This window comes from Monodon monoceros, unplaced genomic scaffold, assembly GCF_005190385.1.
Source record: "Monodon monoceros isolate NGI ecotype Baffin Bay Population unplaced genomic scaffold, NGI_Narwhal_1 Super_Scaffold_8, whole genome shotgun sequence".
Classification (NCBI taxonomy): domain Eukaryota; kingdom Metazoa; phylum Chordata; class Mammalia; order Artiodactyla; family Monodontidae; genus Monodon; species Monodon monoceros.
The window spans coordinates 75,098,042-75,118,437 of NW_021703785.1; the positions used below are offsets into that span (position 1 = coordinate 75,098,042).

At 38.2% G+C, this 20,396-nt stretch overlaps 1 protein-coding gene across 1 annotated transcript in view; it reads right to left on the reverse strand.

Moving 5' to 3' along the window:
- The window catches only part of RNF17 (ring finger protein 17), a 100,834-nt gene that overhangs the window by 58,192 nt on the left and 22,246 nt on the right, over nt 1-20,396 (reverse strand). The window contains exons 9-15 of the mRNA XM_029210218.1: nt 20,037-20,126; nt 18,360-18,518; nt 14,202-14,391; nt 12,554-12,722; nt 11,036-11,226; nt 9,730-9,871; nt 37-190 (exon numbers count right to left, since the gene is read on the reverse strand). Coding sequence (XP_029066051.1) covers nt 37-190; nt 9,730-9,871; nt 11,036-11,226; nt 12,554-12,722; nt 14,202-14,391; nt 18,360-18,518; nt 20,037-20,126 — 1,095 coding nt within the window. The remainder of the gene's footprint in view (nt 1-36; nt 191-9,729; nt 9,872-11,035; nt 11,227-12,553; nt 12,723-14,201; nt 14,392-18,359; nt 18,519-20,036; nt 20,127-20,396) is intronic.

Here is a 20,396-nt window from a genome sequence, read left to right on the forward strand (position 1 = left end):
AACACTTCCCTGAGGAAACAGTGTGCAATTTCCTACCAATAACTTTTGCTCGGTACCAAACTCCATCTTCAAATTTAGCTACACAGGCTTGATCTTGAACTGGACAGAGGATTTCAAGATTTTCTGCATCTTCATTTTTATAGAATTCCTCAATTGCCTTCAATACAAATAAAAAATCCAGGCTCTTTATCTAAGAAACAGAATTAAAGCAGGGATTAAAGCACTGTAGTTTCATAGAAACTTAAAATTTAAGTGTTGCATGTTTATAGGCACTGCTCATAAAATTATGAAATATTAGAACTGAATTAGATATAAGCTGTCATGTAATTTATACCTGAAATATTTTGTTACAGAAGTAGTATATAAAATTAACATATATAAACATAACAAAATTTTTAAAAATCACATTTTTCCAGATATCTAAAACGTATATGCTTCTAGGTATTTTTCTTTTCTTTTTTTTTTTTTTGGCTGCGCTGTGCATCTTGCAGGATCTTAGTTCCCTGATCAGGGACTGAACCCAGGCCCAGAGCAGTGAAAGCGCTGAGTCCTAATCACTGGACCACCAGGGAACTCCCACTCCTAGATCTTTTTCTAAGCACACTTTCCATACTTTTGTATGTACCAAAAATGAGACCATACCATACGTATAATTCGATAATCTGCATTTTTCTATCCTCACTTTTTCTGCTTCAGTAAGTGTTCCTACTAGTACTTCTAGACCATATTAGATTTCCCTAACTGACCAAACCCAGTATCCAATCTAAGACTACATATTATATTTGGTTATCTCAATAAGTCTTATAATTTAGTGTTCTTTTTAAAATGACCCTGTCGTATTAAAGACAGTGTGCTATTTTTCTGCAGAATGCCCCATCTTCTGGATTTATGTGGTTATGTTTTCATCCTGTTATTTACCTTGTTCCTCCACTGAGCAGGGCCTATCCCTGGAATTTCTCCCCAACTGAGAGCTGTATCTACAAGTTTGATGGATTCAAGCCAAACCTTTTGGCTAGAATATGTAAAGTTGCAACACATCAAGACACAATATTACTGACTCACTAATGATATGCTAAGATTCACCTACAGAAAGGGCTTGTGATTCTCATCCCTTCATTATACAGTTACGTTTTTCCCTTGTGGTCACCAAGTAATTCATGTAGTACTACTCTGGCATTGTATGAACGTCCAATTTCCCATCAGCCATCCATCTAATGGTTTTAATGTGAATTGATAAATCTTCTTTAATAAATCAATCATTTCAGTAGACTTTGTGAAATGACTGCATAATTGAATAGAGCTTTATCTTATTAAATGGGACTATTTGGTTACTTTAAAACCTGATGTTCTTATACTACTTAAAACACAGCTCCTAAAACAAAACCAAGGATAAATGTTTATTTTTCCAAATACCAATTATTAAGATGAAAAATATTTTAAAATCCATCTCAAATGGTCAAAAAATGAAGTTTTTCTCTTTTGTGGGTATAATAATGCAAGTGGAAATTTTCTGAATCTTTTGTTATTTCATATAAATTATTTTCACAACACTTTAAACCTTTTTTTTTTTTCCACAGTACATTGTTGTAATTGTTCTATTTTATTGTTGGTTATTGTTGTTAATCTCTTGCTGTGCCTAACTTATAAATTAAACTGTATCTTAGGTATACATGTATAGGAAAAAACATCATATATACAGGGTTCAGTACTGTCCACAGTTTCAGGCGTCCACTGGGAGTCTTGTATCCCCTGCAGACAAGGGGGGACTACTATATGTGATGGAGGAAATGGACGGAGGTCTGGATGCACAGACTGTAAACCTTTATTTCTAAGTAGGTATTATTCATATTCTTCCATTAACAGATTACCCAAATGGAACACTGGAAAATTCAACAGAGAAATGACATCAGCAAAACAGCAGACTCTGAAGCTCCAAGCTCTTGTGTCCCCACAGAAACACTGAAAAAATGAGAAACCATCTGAACCAACTTTGTTAGAGCTCTGGGAAACAAAGGCTTACAGCACCCAAGCAAACACCCAATTAAGCTTTCAACATTCAAGGAAATCAACATAAACATTTGCTGAACACGAGCTAAAAGAACAGAGAGACTTCAGTTATCACATACTAGGAATAGTATTTGTAAGAATAGTTTGAAAAAGTCTTAAAATAAACCAACTACTAGTCTTCAACAATTTTAAAAAATCCAGGATGTGCGTGGTGGGTGATCTTTCAGAGTTATATAATAGTCAATGCCTAATTTTCAACAAGAAATCAGACGGCATACAAAGAAACAGGAAAACATGGCTCATTCCAAGGAACAAGATAAACAGACAGAAATCAGCCCTTAGGAAGCCCAGATAATGGATTTACTAGACAAAGACTTTAGAACAACTGTCTTAAATATGCTCAAAGAGCTAAAGGAAAACATGGACAAAGAACTAGAGAAAACCAGGAAAACAATAAAGGATTAAAATGAAAGTATCAACAAAGAGACAGTAATTATAAAAAGGAATCAAATTCTGGAGCTGAAAAGTACAATAACTGAAACAAAAAATATTCTGGAGGGGTTCAATAGCAGATTTGATCAGGCAGAAGAGTCAGTGAACTTGAATATAGGACAACTGAAATAGTGAGGAACAGAAAGAAGAAAGAATTAAGTGAACAGAGACCAAAGTATTTGTGAGATATTAATCACACCAACATATGCATTATGGGAGTCCCAGAAAGAGAAGAGAGAAAGAAAGGAGCAGAAAGAGTATCTGAAGAAATAATGACCAAAAACTTCCCAAATTTGATGAAATACACAAATCTACAAATCCAAGCAACGTTATGGGTTGATTTATGTCTCCTCCAAAAAGATATGTTGGAGTTGTAATCCCCAGAACCTCAAAACATGACCTTATTTGGAGATAGGGTATTTATCAAGTTAAAATGAGGTCGTTAAAGTAGGCCTTAATCCAATGTGATTGGTGTCCTTATTAAAAGGGGTAAATTTGGGCACAAAGACACATACACAGGAGAATGCATGTAAAGATGAAGGCAGAAACTGGAGTGAGGCAGAAGCCACTGAACACCAAATTTTCCAGCTAACCACCAGAAGCTAGGAAAAAAGGCATGGAATAGATTCTCACTCACAACCTTCAGAAGGAACCAACACTACTAACAACTTGATCTCACACTTCTAGATTCCAGAACTGTGAGACAATAAATTTATGTTGTTTAAGCCACTTAACTTGTGGAACTTTCTTATGGCACCCCTAAGAAATGAATACAGATTTTGGAATAGGAAAGTAGTGTGCTGTTGTAATAAATACCTAACATGTGAGAGAAGCTTTGAAATTGGGTAATGAATAGAAAGAAAAGGAAGAATTATGCGGTACTTGAATGAAAATAACCAGATTGCTTTGGAAAGATTACTGGCAGAAATATGGATGTTAAAGGCGCTTCTGGTGAGATTTCAGACAGAAATGAGGAATATGATACTGAAAACTGGAGGAAAGGCAATCCTTTTTACACAGTGGTAGAGAACTTGGCTGAATTATGTTCTACTGGGTGAAAAGTTGAACTTGGATATTTAGCTGAGGACACTGTTAAGCAAAGTGTCAAAGTGCCAGCCAGGTTTCTCCCTGCTGCTTATAATAAAATGTGAGAGGACAGACATAAATTGAAGAATAAATTGTTAAACATAAAGGAAGCAGAATCTGAAGATTTAGAAAATTCTCAGCCTATATGTATTTCAAAAAATGAGAAAGCAAGCTCTGGAGTGAACACCAAGGGCACGGCTGGACAGTGTCTGCTCAAGAGATTATGCGTAGGGCTTCCCTGGTGGCGCAGTGGTTGGGAGTCCGCCTGCTGATGCAGGGGATGCGGGTTCATGCCCCAGTCTGGGAGGATCCCACATGCTGCTGGGCGGCTGGGCCCATGGGCCATGGCCGCTGAGCCTGCGCGTCCGGAGCCTGTGCTACACAATGGGAGAGGCCGCAGTGGTGGGAGGCCCGCGTACCGCCAAAAAAAAAGAGATTATGGGTATATGACTTGTGGATCTAATCATTCATCTCAGCAGAAACAATGCCAGCGTGAACTGAAGGGGACAGAGGTGAGAGGAAATGAAGGGGGGCCAGTGGGCTTGTGGGATTCTATAGGCAGGAAGTGAGCTGACAGAGCTATTCAGTTATGAACTTATGTTTCAAGAAAAGGGAAGACTGATCCTGAAGGAGATTCAGAGGCTAGTGTGTCTGCAACTGCTACTCAGGCCCAGAGGGCACAGACCTGAGAGGCAGGGCTGGTTCCTCCTCTGTTCCAGGGATGGGGCCTCCTCCTGGGTTCCAGAGGGTTAGGATAAATCCTCAATTCCAATGGGTGAGGTTGCTGCCATGACTGAAGGGGTAGGGCCACCACCCTAGTGGGACTGGAGGACAGAGCATCCAGCCAATGAGGATTATTCTCAAGCCATAAGAATCTAATGGAATTTTCCCTGCTAGGTTTTAGACTTACTGTCTGGTCTCACAGATTCAGAGACAGAGAGGAGTTCTGCCTCAGCTTGAGTTAAACAATTCTTACCTATACCTGATTCAGATAATCAGGGATTTAGTGATTTTATATGAGATTCTGGATTTAGATTTGATGCTAGAATGATTAAGATTTTTTGGAATGTTGGGATGGCATTATTGCATGTGGGGAGGAAATTTTTGATACAGCAGAAAGTGGACTGCTTATGGGTTAAATTGTGTCCTCCCCCCCAAATATGTTGAAGTTCTAACCCCCCCAGTACCTCAGCATGTGTCCTTATTTGGAGATAGGGTTTTACCTTGATAGGTATTATCAAGTTAAAGTCTTATGCGGGACCTAATTCAACATGACTGTTGTCTGTATTAAAAAATTGAGACAGACAAGTACACAGAGAGAGCGCCATGTGAAGGAAGCAGAGACTGGGATGATGCAGCAGAAGCCAATGAGTGCTAAAGACTGCCGGCAAACCACCAAATCTAGGGGAGAGACATGGAATAGATCTTCCCTCCCAGACCACAGAAGGAACCAACTCTGCCAACACCTTGATCTTAAACTTGCAGACTCCAGAACTGTGAGAAAATAAATTTCTGCTTTTTTAAACTACCTACTATATGGCACTTTTTGCACGAGGGGGGTGGGAGTGGGCATGCCACACAGCTTGTGGGATCTTAGTTCCCTGACCACAGATTGAACCTGGCCCCTGGCAGTGAAAGCGCAGAGTTCTAACCACTGTACCGCCAAGCAATTCCCTGTGGCACTTTGTTATAGCTGCCCTAGAAAGTTACTATACTCAAAAAACGCCAAGTAGGATAAATTCAAAGAGAGACACACTAGATGCATGATAAACAAACTGTCAACAGCCACAGACAAAGTGAGAGTTGTGAAAGCAGCAAGAGAGAAGTGACTTGTCATATATAAGGGATCATCAATAAGATTATCATCTGACTTCTCATCAGAAATCCTGGAGGTCAGAAGATAATATTTAAACTCCTGAAAGAAAAAAAGCATCAACTGAGAATTACAGATCCAGCAAAACTATCCTTCAAAAGACAGGAAGAAATAAGCTATTCACAGATAAACAAGAGGTGAGGAAGTTCACTAACACCAGACCTGTCTTATAAACAATGCTAAAGGGAGTCATTCAGGAGGAAATGAAAGGTGCTAGAGTGTAACTCAGAGCCACATTAAAATGTAAAGATCTGTGGTTAACATAAATACGTGGACAAACATGAAAGCCAATATTATTAACTTTAGTTTGTAATTCCACTTTTATTTTCTACAGGATTTAAAAGATAAATGCATAAAAATAATTATAAATCTACATTATTGAGCACACAATGTACACAGATTCATTTCTGAGATCAATAATATAAAAGGAGAATGGAGTTATACACGAGTAGGGTTTTGCTCAATTAAAGTTGGTATCAATTCGTATTAACTTCTGTAACTTTAGGATGTTATATGTAATCCCCATGGTAACAATAGATAAATATATAGATACACAAAAGGAAATAAGAAGGGAACCAAAACATGACACTACAGTATTTCCACACCCCTGTTCATTGCAGCATCATTCACAATAGTCAAGAGGTAGAAGCAAACCAAATGTCCATCAATGGATGAATGAATTAATAAAATGTGGTATATACATACAATGGAATATTAGTCAGCCTTAAAGAAGTTAAGTCCTGTCACACGCTACAACATGGGGCATTATGCTAAGTGAAAAAAGCCAGTGCCAAAAGGACAAATACAGGTATCCCTGCTATCTGAAAGTGGAGTGTTCCTATGAAATCTTTTCTAAGCCAAAATGTAGTAGGGCTTCCCTGGTGGCGCAGTGGTTCAGAGTCCGCCTGCTGATGCAGGGAACACGGGTTTGTGCCCTGGTCTGGGAGGGTCCCACATGCTGCGGAATGGCTGGGCCCGTGAGCCATGGCTGCTGAGCCTGTGCGTCCGGAGCCTGTGCTCCGCAACAGGAGAGGCCACAACAGTGAGAGGCCCGCGTACCGCAAAAAAAAAAAAAAAAAAAAAAGGAGGCAAGAATATAAAATGGGAAAAAGTCTCTTTAGCAGTGGTGCTGGGAAAGTCGGACAGCTGCATGTAAATCAGTGAAGTTAGAACACACCCTCACGCCATGCACAAAAAATAAACTCAAAATGGCTTGAAGACTTTTATAAGACATAAAACCATAAAACTCCTAGAAGAGAGCATAGGCAAAACATTCTCTGTAATAAACTGTACCAATGTTTTCTTAGGTCAGTCTCCCAAGGCAATAGAAATAAAAACAAAAACAAACAAACAGGACCTGATGAAACTCACAAGCTTTTGCACAGCAAAGAAAACCATAAACAAAACGAAAAGACAACCTACAGTATGGGAGAAAATATTTGCAAATGATACAACCGACAAGGGCTTAATCTCCAAAATATATAAACAGCTCATACAACTCAACAACAACAACAACAACAAAAAAACCCAACTGAAAAATGGGCAGGAGACCTTAATAGACATTTCTCCAAAGACATACAGATGGTCAGTAGGCACATGAGAAGATGCTCCACATGACTAATTATTAGAGAAATGCATATCAAAACTACAATGAGGTACCACCTCACACTGGTCAGAATGGCCACCATTAAAAAGTCTATAGGGGGATTTCCCTGGTGGTGCAGTGGTTAAGAATCCACCTGCCAATGCAGGAGTCACGGGTTCGAGCCCTGGTCCAGGAAGATCCCACATGCCACGGAGCAACTAAGCCCACGCGCCACAACTACTGAGCCCGTGTGCCACAACTACTGAAGCTCGCGTGCCTAGAGCTCATGCTCTGAAACAAGAGAAGCCACTGCAATGAGAAGGCTGCACACCACAACGAAGAGTAGCCCCCACTCGACACAACTAGAGAATGCCTGCGTGCAGCAACTAAGACCCAACACAGCCATTAAAAAAAAAAAAAAAGAAAAAGTCTATAGGGACTTCCCTGATGGTCCAGTGATTAAGACTCCGTGCTTCCACTGCAGGGGGCACAGGTTCGATCCCTGGCTGGGGAACTAAGATCCTGCATGCCATGTGGCATGACCAAAAAAGTAAATAAAAGCAAAAAAATTAAAAATATTAAAAGTCTACAAATAACAAACGCTGGAGAGGCTGTGGAGAAAAGGGAACCCTCCTACACTGTTAGTGGGAATGTAAATTGGTGCAGCCACTACGGAGAACAGTATGGAGGTTTTAGAAAACTAAAAATAGAGATATACCATATGATCCAGCAATTCCACTCCTGGGCATATATCCAGAGAAAACTGTAATTCAAAAAGATACACGCACCCCTATGTTCATAGCAACACCATTCACAACAGCCATGACATGGAAGCAACCTAAATGTCCATCGAAAGATAAAAGGATAAAGAAGATGTGGTATATATATACAATGGAATACTATTCAGCCATAGAAAAGAACAAAATAATGCCATTTGCAGCAACATGGATGCAACAAGAGATTATCATACTAAGTGAAGTAATTCAGAAAGAGAAAGACAAATACCATATGATATCACTTACATGTAGAATCTAAAATATGGCAAAAATGAACCTATCTATAAAACAGAAATAGACTCACAGACATAGAAAACACACGTGTGGTTGCCAAGGGGGAGGGTGAGAGGCAGAGGGATGGACTGTGAGTCTGGGGTTGGTAGATGCAAACTATTACGTTTACAGTGGATAAACAACAAGGTCCTACTGTACAGCACAGGGAACAATATTCAATCTCCTGGGATAAACCATAATGGAAAAGAATATTAAAAAAGAATGTAGGGCTTCCCTGGTGGTGCAGTGGCTGAGAGTCCACCTGCCGATGCAGGGGACACAGGTTCGTGCCCTGGTCTGGGAAGATCCCACATGCTGCGGAGCGGCTGCGCCCGTGAGCCATGGCCGCTGAGCCTGCGCTCCGCAACGCGAGAGGCCACAGTGGTGACACCCGCATACCGCAAAAAAAAAAAAAAAAAAGGATGTATATATGTATATAACCGAGTCACTCTGCAGTGCAGCAGAGATTGGCACACTGTAAATCAACTATACTTCAATTAAAAAAAAAACAACCAAAAAAACCAGTGTGCTACTGCCATAAGGACGGATGGACCAATGGAATAGAAAAGAGAGCCCAGAAATAAACATTCATGTATATGGTCAACTGAGTTTTGACAAGAGTGCCCAGACCATACAATGGAGAAAAGACCATCTTTTCAACAAACAGTGCTGGGTAAACTGGATATCCAAATGGGAAAGAATGAACCTTTCCCTTACACCATATATAAAAATTAGCTCAAAATAACTCAAAGACCTAAATGTAAGAGCTAAAACTATAAAACTCACAGAAGAAAACACAGGGGGGAAAGCTTCACGATGTTAGATTGGCAATGATTTCTTGGATATGACATCAAAATACCGGCAACAAAAGAAAAAGTAGATAAACTGGACTTTATCAATTAAAAACTTTTTGAAAGAATGCTATCAAGAGAGTGATAAGGTAAGCCACAGAATAGGAGAAAACATCTGAAAATGATATATCTGATAAAGGATTAATATCCATAATGTATAAAGATCTCCTATAACCCAACAACAGCAAAATAAATAATCCAATTCAAAAATGGGCAATGGACTGGAATTAACTCATTCTAAGGGCCACACTGCTTTGTGTGTGACACATAAAGCATGGACACAAAGAGATCAATAAAGATAAACTTTAATGCTGGTAGCTATCTAAAACAGGCCCATCAGTCATATACCCAAAATTTTCTATGAATGCCTTTAATCTGAATCTATTTTGGTATTGTAATTCAGAAAATTACCTAGGAATAATAAGTAAATTCTCATACATTATCAGAAGCAGGTGTTATCATTTTATTTTGATTTGCCAGCTCTACATGCTCTCCTGGTTTCTAGATTTCAGAAAGTAGCAAGAAACATTTACACACTAGGGATCCTTCATTCTCCTTCCCCTCCATACTTCACTAACTTGCCTGATAAAGATTTCCTTCAATTTACTATGAATCACGTGAATTTCTTGTTTAAAAACAAGAAACTACTAAGCTACTAAGAAACTTAAATTTGCAGAAGGTTGATAGTGGTTTGCTCTCAATTCATACTGGGCACTCACTTCCATTATAAATTTCTACTTAAAATTTGAAAAAATACTTTGTCTCAAAGGACCACTATGTACTTACCAACTGAAGATAGAAATCAGTAGGACTATTTATATGACAAACCATAACTGAAACATCTGTCATTTCCTTAGGCAAAACAGGTGGATGATAGTGTAAAGTCGTATTTTTTTCAGAGTGACTTCTTGATAACTGAGACCTAAACCTAATTAAAAGCATAAGCAAGAGCCATTAAGTCTCTCTTCTCTCAGTGGATTAATTGATCTGAAGAAAGGACTTACACACATACTGATTTATCTACCAAGAGTATTTTTCCAATTTCTCTCTTCTAACTTACAACATTTCTTAGTATTGTCTCCAATTATCAAACCAGGATAAATAAGAGGTCAAGTCTCAAAACTCAATAATTAACTTTCAAGTTTGTGCTGGAACATTTGTGAGTTGGGCCTGTATGTTCTACTCAAAGTTTCTACTCTTTTGGTTGACAATACCCAGCATCTGGTAGCAATCAGAAAGGCCAGCTGAGGGGTTTCTGTGACCCCTTTCAGCTCCAATACTCTACTTAAGTTTTATTTTTCCAGAATGGAATCTACTTGGGTCACTTCCAGAGTCGTGTAATTGCTCAGGACAGAAAGTAGTATCTTCCATCATCTCTGTGGTTACTTAGTCATCTTACTTTGTTCATCAGACATGAGAAAGGAAAGAAATTTAAGTATCTACTCTAGATTCATACATTAAATATAGAGTGGTGATCATGATCTTATTCCAGAGGTTAGAAAATGTAAGAACTCTTAAACTATAATTCTTGAAACCCTAGTGGAGCTACTTGTAAAAGTTAGCAAGAGTCTAAAAAAATGTTCCGTATCTACCAATAGTTTCTATTTTGAGCTACCTTAATTTTTCTATTTCCTTAAATCAAATGACCTGAATGCAATTTTCACAGACAACCATACTTAGAAAACTCTGACAGCAATATTTTTAACCTCTTCGAGTATGTTAGGATGTCCCTGGTGGTCTAGTGGTTAGGATTTGGTGCGCCCTCTTAGTGTATGTGACAGTTCACTTTAGAGCCCTTTTTTTTTTTTTTTTGCGGTACGCGGGCCTCTCACTGTTGTGGCCTCTCCTGTTACGGAGCACAGGCTCCGGACGCGCAGGCTCAGCGGCCACGGCTCATGAACCCAGCCGCTCCGCTGCACGCGGGATCCTCCTGGACCAGGGCACAAACCCGCGTCCCCCGCGTCGGCAGGCGGACTCCCAACCACTGCGCCACCAGGGAGGCCCCAGAGCCCATATTTTTTAAAGGTAAAATCTGCTGTTCCAATTTATAGCTATAACCTTGAAAATATTTACATTTTAATAAGTTACCTACCTTGCTAGTTCCATAAAAACTAATGCATCTCTAAGTGACACAGGCATATCACTGCTTATTTTATTTGTTGGTGGCTTCTGCAGATCTACAATTAGCACACCATCTTCTTCTTTAAAAACTTTCATTAAAACAGCCTTCTTATTTACCATTTTCAAAAATTCTATTTTAGCTTCTTCTCCCCAGCCTTCAGTCTGTGGAAAAAGTAAAATTCCAATGTATTCAGTAATTATAATTAGCTCTAATGGTACAATGTTGTAGATTTAGCTTTCTAACAGCCAAAGTCTGCAAATTCGAACAAAGGCACTTAACCAACCATAGATATTTAGAAGCAGCTGGGCCCACAAACCCAAGGACAGTCTTTATGTATGCACAATGTACGGATCACACTTAGATTTTATAAACATGGTCTCAAGGTGACCATAAGCTGTTGTACTTCAGGACTTAGTTTTACTTCTGAATATTAATATCAAGATAATAAATAAAAGTTTAAAAATAAAACAAGTATTATGTACAAATTTTCCACTTAAACGATGAAATCCAAAACGTAATTTTGAAAGCATGATGGAAGCCATGTCATACATTAAAGATATTTACAATCGTTACCAGGTAACTTAGTTTCCATTACTAGCAATATATGAGGTAAATGCTACTTAAACAATAAGGAAAAATACTCACCCACTGAAAAAACAATTTCTCACTGAACTTTGAAACTTTAAGTACTCATACCTAAAGTAAATTTCACAGGCCAAAACTACACATTCCTTAAAAATAAAACATCTTCTAAAGATTTTGTGAGTATAAAAGTAAAGCCCACTCAGAATAGAAAAGGCAAAAAAAAAAAAAAAGATAAAATTAAAGCCAAAATAAATTTCCCATTTTGAGGAAAATACCAGGGCTAATATGTGTATGTGTTTCCCTTTACTTTTTTATTCATTTGTTCATTCTTTCAAATATTTGCTGAACGCCTACTACGTGCTCAGTGATTTGCTAAGTGTTGGAATACAAAGATGAGCAAAGGTGCAGACTCCTGCTTTCACAGACTTTATAATAATATAACTGCTTAACAAGTATTTTTACACACAATTTCTGTCTCATAGGAGTTTTAAATCTTTCTGGGAAATAAATATTCATTAATAATATAAACAGAATGCAATATAGGCTATAAGCAGTGAGCAAAGGGCCATGGAAATAGTGAAGAAATGAATGGAAACACATACCACATAACATTTAAAATTTATTTTTCTCTCCATATTTATTTGACTCCAAAATTTTGTGGTTTACTTGCATATTTCACCTATCATTATGTTCACACATGCATATTCAACTCAATTTCCCGTTAAGAACGATTCTAATTGTAGAAACTGAAGTTCATTTCCTTTTTTATTGGCACCAATAGTTTATTATACAAAATGTATTTAACAAGAGAACTGAACCTACATTCAGTAATCTGATCAGCAATGCATAGCTAAAACTGGACTATTTGGCCCCTGAATAAGAAATAATTTAAGTCTCACTTACTGAATTCTGTGGAACAATGTCTTTCAATGAGCATGGCTGTGCTAATGGCTGGATGTCTTTCAGCAGCCCTTCAATATATGGCTCAGACTTCCTCAGAGCCAGACACAAGTCATTTAGTGTGACATGCTGCTTAGCAATGTGTTCTGATCTCACATAAGTATCACCAACTCTGGGAAGAATTGAAGCAATATTTACTGAAGATAATGCTTCAAGCCCAAACTTGCCTTACCCCACAAAAGGTATGCATTTCTAAGGATACTCTCTTTAAGTTAAATCTTCTAGGAAGTTATATTCTTTTAAAAATTTATTTATTCATTTATTTTTACATCTTTATTGGATGATAATTGCTTTACAATGATGTGTTAATTGCTGCTGTATAACAAAGTAAATCAGCTATACATATACATACATCCCCATATCTCCTCCCTCCCACCCTCCCTATCCCTCCCCTCTAGGTGGTCACAAAGCACCTAGCTGATTTCCCTGTGCTATGCAGCTGCTTCCCATTAGCTATCTATTTTACACATGGTAGTGTATATATGTCAATGCTACTCTCTCACTTCGTCCCAGCTTACCCTTCCCCCACTGTGTCCTCAAGTCCATTCTCTACATCTGCATCTCTATTCCTGCCCTGACACTAGGTTCATCAGTACCATTTTTCTAGATTCTATATAAATGTGTTAATATATGGTATTTTTCTCTTAGAAAGTTATATTCTGATTCATACTATCTCACTATATAGATTTAATCTAGCTTTTATAAACACAGACACTGTTTCTACCTATAGAAATAAATCTCAACTGCCTTCATCTGGATTGTCTTTCATATACCTATTTGGTTTAAATTTAAAAGGCATAATGACACCCCCAAAGAGAAATCTATTTATAAAGCTATGACCATTTAATAAAGTGACCATGCAAGAGTTAATACTGGTCCTTACTAGAAGAACATTTTCAGTTTGTTTTATTTTCCTAGAAGACTGAGGGAAACAGTTTTGAACACCTAGAGTTAGACACTATGCCACTTTAACATACAATAATGGAATTATGGAAATATGATTAAAAATTTTACTCAATCATCTGGCCACTAACCGTAACATTTTATTTAAAAGAACCATTTTTGGGGCCTCCCTGGTGGAGCAGTGGTTGAGAGTCCGCCTGCCGATGCAGGGGACACGGGTTCATGCCCCGGTCCGGGAAGATCCCACATGCCGCGGAGCGGCTAGGCCCGTGAGCCATGGCCGCTGAGCCTGTGCATCCAAAGCCTGTGCTCCACAACAGGAGAGGCCACAACAGTGAGAGGTCCGCGTACCGCAAAAAACAAAACAAAACAAAAAAACCCCACCATTTTTGTGCTTCATTTCCTGCTTTGAGGCTATATAGAAGAGCATTTAAGTTTGAAACATCAGAAAGTTCTTTTTCCAAGCTCCCAATCTAGTAACACTGATAGCTAATACTTTACTAATTTAGTAATTAGTAAGACAAATTACAGAGCAAAATAAAAGGTATATGCCTTGGAAGTGAAGAAGGATAACTTATTCCTCTCTACCTCTTCCTACTTTTCTTTCTTCTTTAGTATCTCCCCTCCTCCCCCATCACAAGTGTTTCTAAGCAGACCAGGAATACATAGTAATTATAAAATAACATACCCTGCAACAATCAGGACTTCAGAATTTCCAAAATCTACCATGAATATTTGTATTAGTGCAACTTTGTGGACTGAGAATTTGGTTGGAATACAAGGTTTTCTAATACTTTCACTTCCTATTGGAATTAATTCAGTAATAGTTCCTCGACACCACATTCCATTTTCAATACTGTTGACAAATATTCTTGCACCTAAATAATGGAGACAAATCATTATCAATGTTTATGAAGAAGAATATCTAATTAGCTCTAATTTACAAACATGTACATTAGTTCCACCACTAAGAAGTCTTAATTCATTTATTAACTGATGATACAGTACTGTGTCAGTGCTATGAGAGGGATTAAAAGGTAGTGTATTTTGGCAGTTTCTGTTATACAGAAACTTATGTCCTAGATGGGGACGTAAAAACAAAGAAAACAAAGCCAGCAGTCCTTTACTGAGGACCTGTGTTTTATAAACTATAACAAAGATGAGTAAGACCGTCCTGCTATCAAGAAGCTCAAGAAAGGAAAGGAGACAGGCAAGTGACTATAATACACTGTACTTATAACACTAAAGACCTATCCTTGTGCATGTACACACATGCAAGTACAGATATATATATACTGAAATCTATAAAATACTTTAGTAGCATAAAGGAAGCAGCAATGACATTCTCTTGGTAAAAGGGGAGTGAAAGTAAAGAAACCAAGAAAGGGAGAGTGTGAAAGGCCAAAATTAAGAAATTAATACACAGTGGAGTTCAGAGAAGGGGAAGATGAACCAAGGACCAAGCAGCAGAGGAAGACCTTATGGTCTTTCCTTATGGAGGGATCAGATGAATTACAAATTAATAACCAGAAAAAAAGATCAAGTTAGAAAGAATTTTTATTTTTACTATAGGCTCAGCAATGTTCTCAGTATTTTATGTTTGAATTCACCTCCTCCCCACAACAACCCCATGGAGATGGTGCTTCCATCCCATAGGTGAGGAAACTACGCAAAAAGAGGCTGAAAACCCAGCCGAAGCGACATGGCTACTTAGAAGAGGTAGGAAGAGAACCCAGGTAGTCTTAGAGCCCATCCTCTTAAAAACTCATCTAGCATCAGAAATATACTTGTTAAGACTTGATCACTGATTATATACAGAGAGATGCTGCATAATCCCCTCTATATACATGCTAATAAAAACAGGATAGTTGAGAGGCACATCAGGGCAACCTTTTAAGTTCTACCAAAACATCTGTTTTGGCCTTGAGATTGTCATCAACCCTTCTCTTATGCTGATATACCATATAACCAATATTCTTAGTTTTAAACTATACGCTATTAAACTATTCTTTCTTGCAATAGATGAGATAAAAGTCTATTGAAGTAATCTGTTGTTCTTTATAATGAAGAACACAGGCAGGAAAAGGGAACAAGAGGAAACTCTGCTAAAGCGTTATATTACATTTCTTCCCTTACCATTAATTTCTTGAAAGATAAATAAGGGCTTCCCTGGTGGCACAGTGGTTAAGAATCCAGGGTAATGCAGGGGACACGGGTTCGAACCCTGGTCTGGGAAGATCCCACATGCCCTGGAGCAACTAAGCCCGTGTGCCACAACTACTGAGCCTGTGAGCCACAACTACTGAAGCCCGCGCGCCTAGAGCCTGTGCTCCGCAACAAGAGAAGCCACCACAATGAGAAGCCTGTGCACCGCAACAAAGAGTAGCTCTTGCTCGCCACAACTAGAGAAAGCCCACATGCAGCAACGAAGACCCAACGCAGCCAAAAATAAAAAAATTGAAAGAAAAACGATAAATGAGTATTTAAATCATGTATATCTACCTTGAAATAATAATTATACTTGACAACTTAAAGGATGACTTTTTGGCTTTCTTAGAACATTTTCTAAATCTAAACTGAGCTCTTTTGTGCATGTATTAAATTTAGAGAATTATTTGCAGCCGTAAAATTAAGTTTAACACTACACTCTTCCCTCCTTAGATATTCAGAATTTAAACACGATTTTTAAAATTAATTTATTCTATTTATTTATTTTTGGCTGTGCTGGGTCTTCATGGCTGCACACGGGCTTTTCTCTAGTTGCTGCGAGCGGGGGCTACTCTTCGTTGAGGTGCATGGGCTTCTCATTGTGGTGGCATCTCTTGTTGCAGAGCAGGGCTCTAGGTGCGTGGGCTGCAGTAGTTGTGGCATGCAGGCTCAGTAGTTGTGGCACACAGGCTGTTGCTCCGTGGCATGTGGGATCTTCCCAGACCAGGGATCGAACCCATGTCCCCTGCATTGGCAGGTGGATTCTTAACCACTGCGCCACCAGGGAAGTCCCGTGGTGGCTTCTCTTGTTGCAGAGCACGGGCTCGAGGCACACAGGCTTCAGCAGTTGTGGCTCGCAGGCTCTAGTGCACACAGGCTTCAGCAGTTGTGGCTTGCAGGCTCTAGAGCAGAGGCTCAGTAGTTGTGACGCACAGGCTTAGTTGCTCTGTGACATGTGGGATCTTCCTGGACCAAGGCTCGAACCCGTGTCCCCTGCACTGGCAGGAGGATTCTTAACTACTGTGCCACCAGAGAAGGCCCTAAACACTGTTTCTTTAACTTTAAAAATTATTATTCATTTTTATCAGAAGTATATGATGATTCTAGTCTTCTGATATTCTGATAAGCTACAAAGATGAGCTGAGAGTTAGTTAACACTTTTAAGAACTACTATGGGGATTTCCCCAGTGGTCCAGTGGTAAAGAATCCCCCTTCCAATGCAAGGGATGTGGGTTCAATCCCTGGTCGGGGAACTAGGATAACACATGCCGCAGGGCAACTAAGCCCACGTGCCTCAAACTAGAGAGCCTGAGTGCCACAAACAACAGAGCCCACATGCCCTGGAACCCACGCGTCACAACTAGAGAGAGAAAACCCACATGCTACAACTAGAGAGAAGCCCATGCACTGCAACTAGAGAAGCCCACGCACTGCAATGAAAGGTCCCACGTGCCGCAACCAAGACCCGATGCAGCCAAAAAATTTAAAAATTAAAAAAAAACCCCATACTATAAAGCTGAACAGACAATATAGCACTTTTTGGTATTAGTTATATATAGGCATTGATATTAATAGAATGAGAAAAATGCTCTATTAATAAACAAATCATAGCTTCATCTTATTACAGAGTATAATCAAATTTAATCAAGTGTTACAAGGAAAACGTTTGTAATGAAAGCCTAAATTACAGCAAATTACACACAGCCTTAGAATTAAGATGGACTGATTAAATTTACCAACTACCCTCTGTGTGACCCTAGGAAATGGATGCCACTGCCCTGCATCTATCTCACTCAGGCGTTCAACGACATCTTCAACATTCACATGTAGACAGCAGGGGATGGTAGTCGTACTACAAGGAACACTCAGAGGAATACTTTTCTCTGGAGATGAGGGGACAAATTATATAACCCATCATGGGTTTTGTAATTTTAAAAATATCTCACCTTACTCCATAATGGAGTTTTTGTGTATATCTCACTCAACAGTCAATTTTATGTCCAGTGACAGACGAATGGATAAAGAAGATGTGGTACGTATATACAATGGAATACTATTCAGCCATAAAAAAGATCAAAATAATGCCATCTGCAACAACATGGATGGACTAGAGATTATCATACTAAGTGAAGTCAAAAAGAGAAAGACAAATACCATATTTGGTTTTTGATGAAGTGGGAGTTTGTGGTTGCTAGATGCAAACTATTATAAATAGAATGGATAAACAACAAAGTCTTACTGGATAGCACAGGGAACTATATTCAATATTCAGTGATAAACCATAATGGAAAAGAACATAAAAAAAAGAAAGCAAGCTCCAAATTAGTATGACTCCAGTTAAACTTGGCAAATGATACTAAAAATATTTAAAAATCATTTTTAAATGACATTAAAAATACTGGAATTATGTATACTGTATACTGTAATAATATTACTACTAGGTAACTCTGAGCAGAAAAAAAAAAAAAGTTGATTTTAATACTTAGCTAAGTTACCTAAATAAAACTGAACTTATGTTAAATAATTCCAAAACCTTTATGCTTGCACAAATCTGTATTACAAGAAGTCTGTATGGGTTGGCCAATATTATAATATTTAAATAAGCTTCATATTTTAACTTAGAGTAATATTTCATTACCTAGCTCCAAAATGTCTGAAGGATCAAGGTATACACTCTTACTGCAAAACTGATTCACCTTCTTTTCCAATACTGTTGCATCTTTTATTTGTGAATACTTCCGAATGTAGAAGTGGCAAGGATGTATTACATGGCTTACAAAAACTAGCTCTGGAGAACCTGGATGAGAATATTTAAACCACATTAATAAGCCAAAAGTCAGGAAAGAATTCACAGAAACTGAATGCAGTATCCTTTGAAAGAATGTGTCTTGTAGCACTGCAAACTCTAGAATACCTGGGCCCACAAAAGGTAACCCAAACCCCAAACAGTAACTAGACTGATAAAACAAACACATCCCACTTCCACAATGATTTCTTTAGCAACCTGAACTGCAAACCTTTTATTTTATTTGCAAAATATGTTAAATAAGTGGAATTGAAGTTCAAGTAGTTGGTTAGGTTCTAAAGTCAGAGTATATGCTGTAACTCTACTGTATTACAACAAAATTTCAGAATTTATTTATAAAATAATTGGAACTCAGAACCCCATTGATAACGATGTTTCTAATATAGAAACAAAATCCTGTTTAAACTATACTAAACTGAAAGAACTAATAATTAGCTCATAGCCACTTTGAATCTTAAATCAGGCTGGAGAAGTATGAAAAAAAGTCTGGGAAAGACAACATACTGAGCAGCATTTAAGGGGAGATATGTGTGTTTTGGTGGAAGTAAGGGTGGGGCAGAATAAAAGACAGTGAGAAACTTTTTGTATACAGCAGTAATTAAGCCAAGTGTTTCTACTGATATGAAAAGATCTCCAGAATATAATGTTAAGGAAGGAATTAAGGGGCTTCCCTGGCCATCCAGTGGTTAAGACTCCACACTTCCACTGCAGGGGGCACAGGTTCGATCCCAGATTGGGGAATTAAGATCCTGCATGCCATGTGATGTGGCCAAAAAAAAGACAAAAAAAAAAAACAAGGAAAAAAGAAAGGAATTAAAAAAACACTGCAGTGTATATGGTATGCTATGTTTTGTGTACAAAAACAACCAAAAATGAGAATTAGAAAAATAATACATGTGTATTTGTTCAAATATGAATAAAGAAACTGGAAGGGAGGAAGAGACAAATGGAATGGGAATAGGTTAGGGGAAAAGGTTCACAGGGTATTTTAATACATATATATTTAATTTTTGAACAATGTAGGTGTCCTAGTATATCTAGTAAAAATGTTTAAAGAACAAAGACTAGGAGGAACTGAAGTACAGATAGATGATAAAAACTGAACAAATAGATCATTTTACCTATCCAATACAGATCACACAGAATAATACCCATACTGAGGATGAGGTAAAGAGATAAGTATGTGTAGCTGGGGAGACAGCTGAGAGAAGTGTTATAAATTTCAGAAATATTTTTGCCAGTAACAGCCAGAACTTATAACAGTAAAAAGGAAGAAGTTTTAGGAATTCCCTGGAGGGCCAGTGGTTAGGACTCGCGCTTCCACTGCTGTGGGCCTGGTTTTGATCCCTGGTCGGGGAACTAAGATCTCACAAGCCATGTGGCGTGGCAAAAATAAATAAATAACTAAGTTTTAGTTATTAGTAAAATTCATTTTACTCACTGCCTCCCTCTCCATAAGAGTTACTATGTATTAACTCTGCTTCAACAAGTTCAGAGTTGTTAACGTACCTGCTTTTGATCCAAAAGGAACAGATGATTTTTTCTGAAGAGGCTCTTTTGGATATCTAGGTGTCTCCACAAGATAATCTGTGAAGCATGCTTCGTCAAGAGAGAAAATAAAGGCAATTGTTATTAGTTTTATTATGCTGACAATGGCATACTTAACATACTGTTTAAAAAGCTGTACTTGAATGGGCAAAAGACTGGAAGGGCAAGACCCCCTTGTATCAGCAGGCCAAGTCCTGATAGTTCTCTTAACTCACTGAGATAATGTGAGATAATAATAATATTGTGGAAATGAGAGAAAACAGCATGTCCTTTATTTTGAATTGGGGTGAACACCAACATTGGAAATCTAATCAAACAATT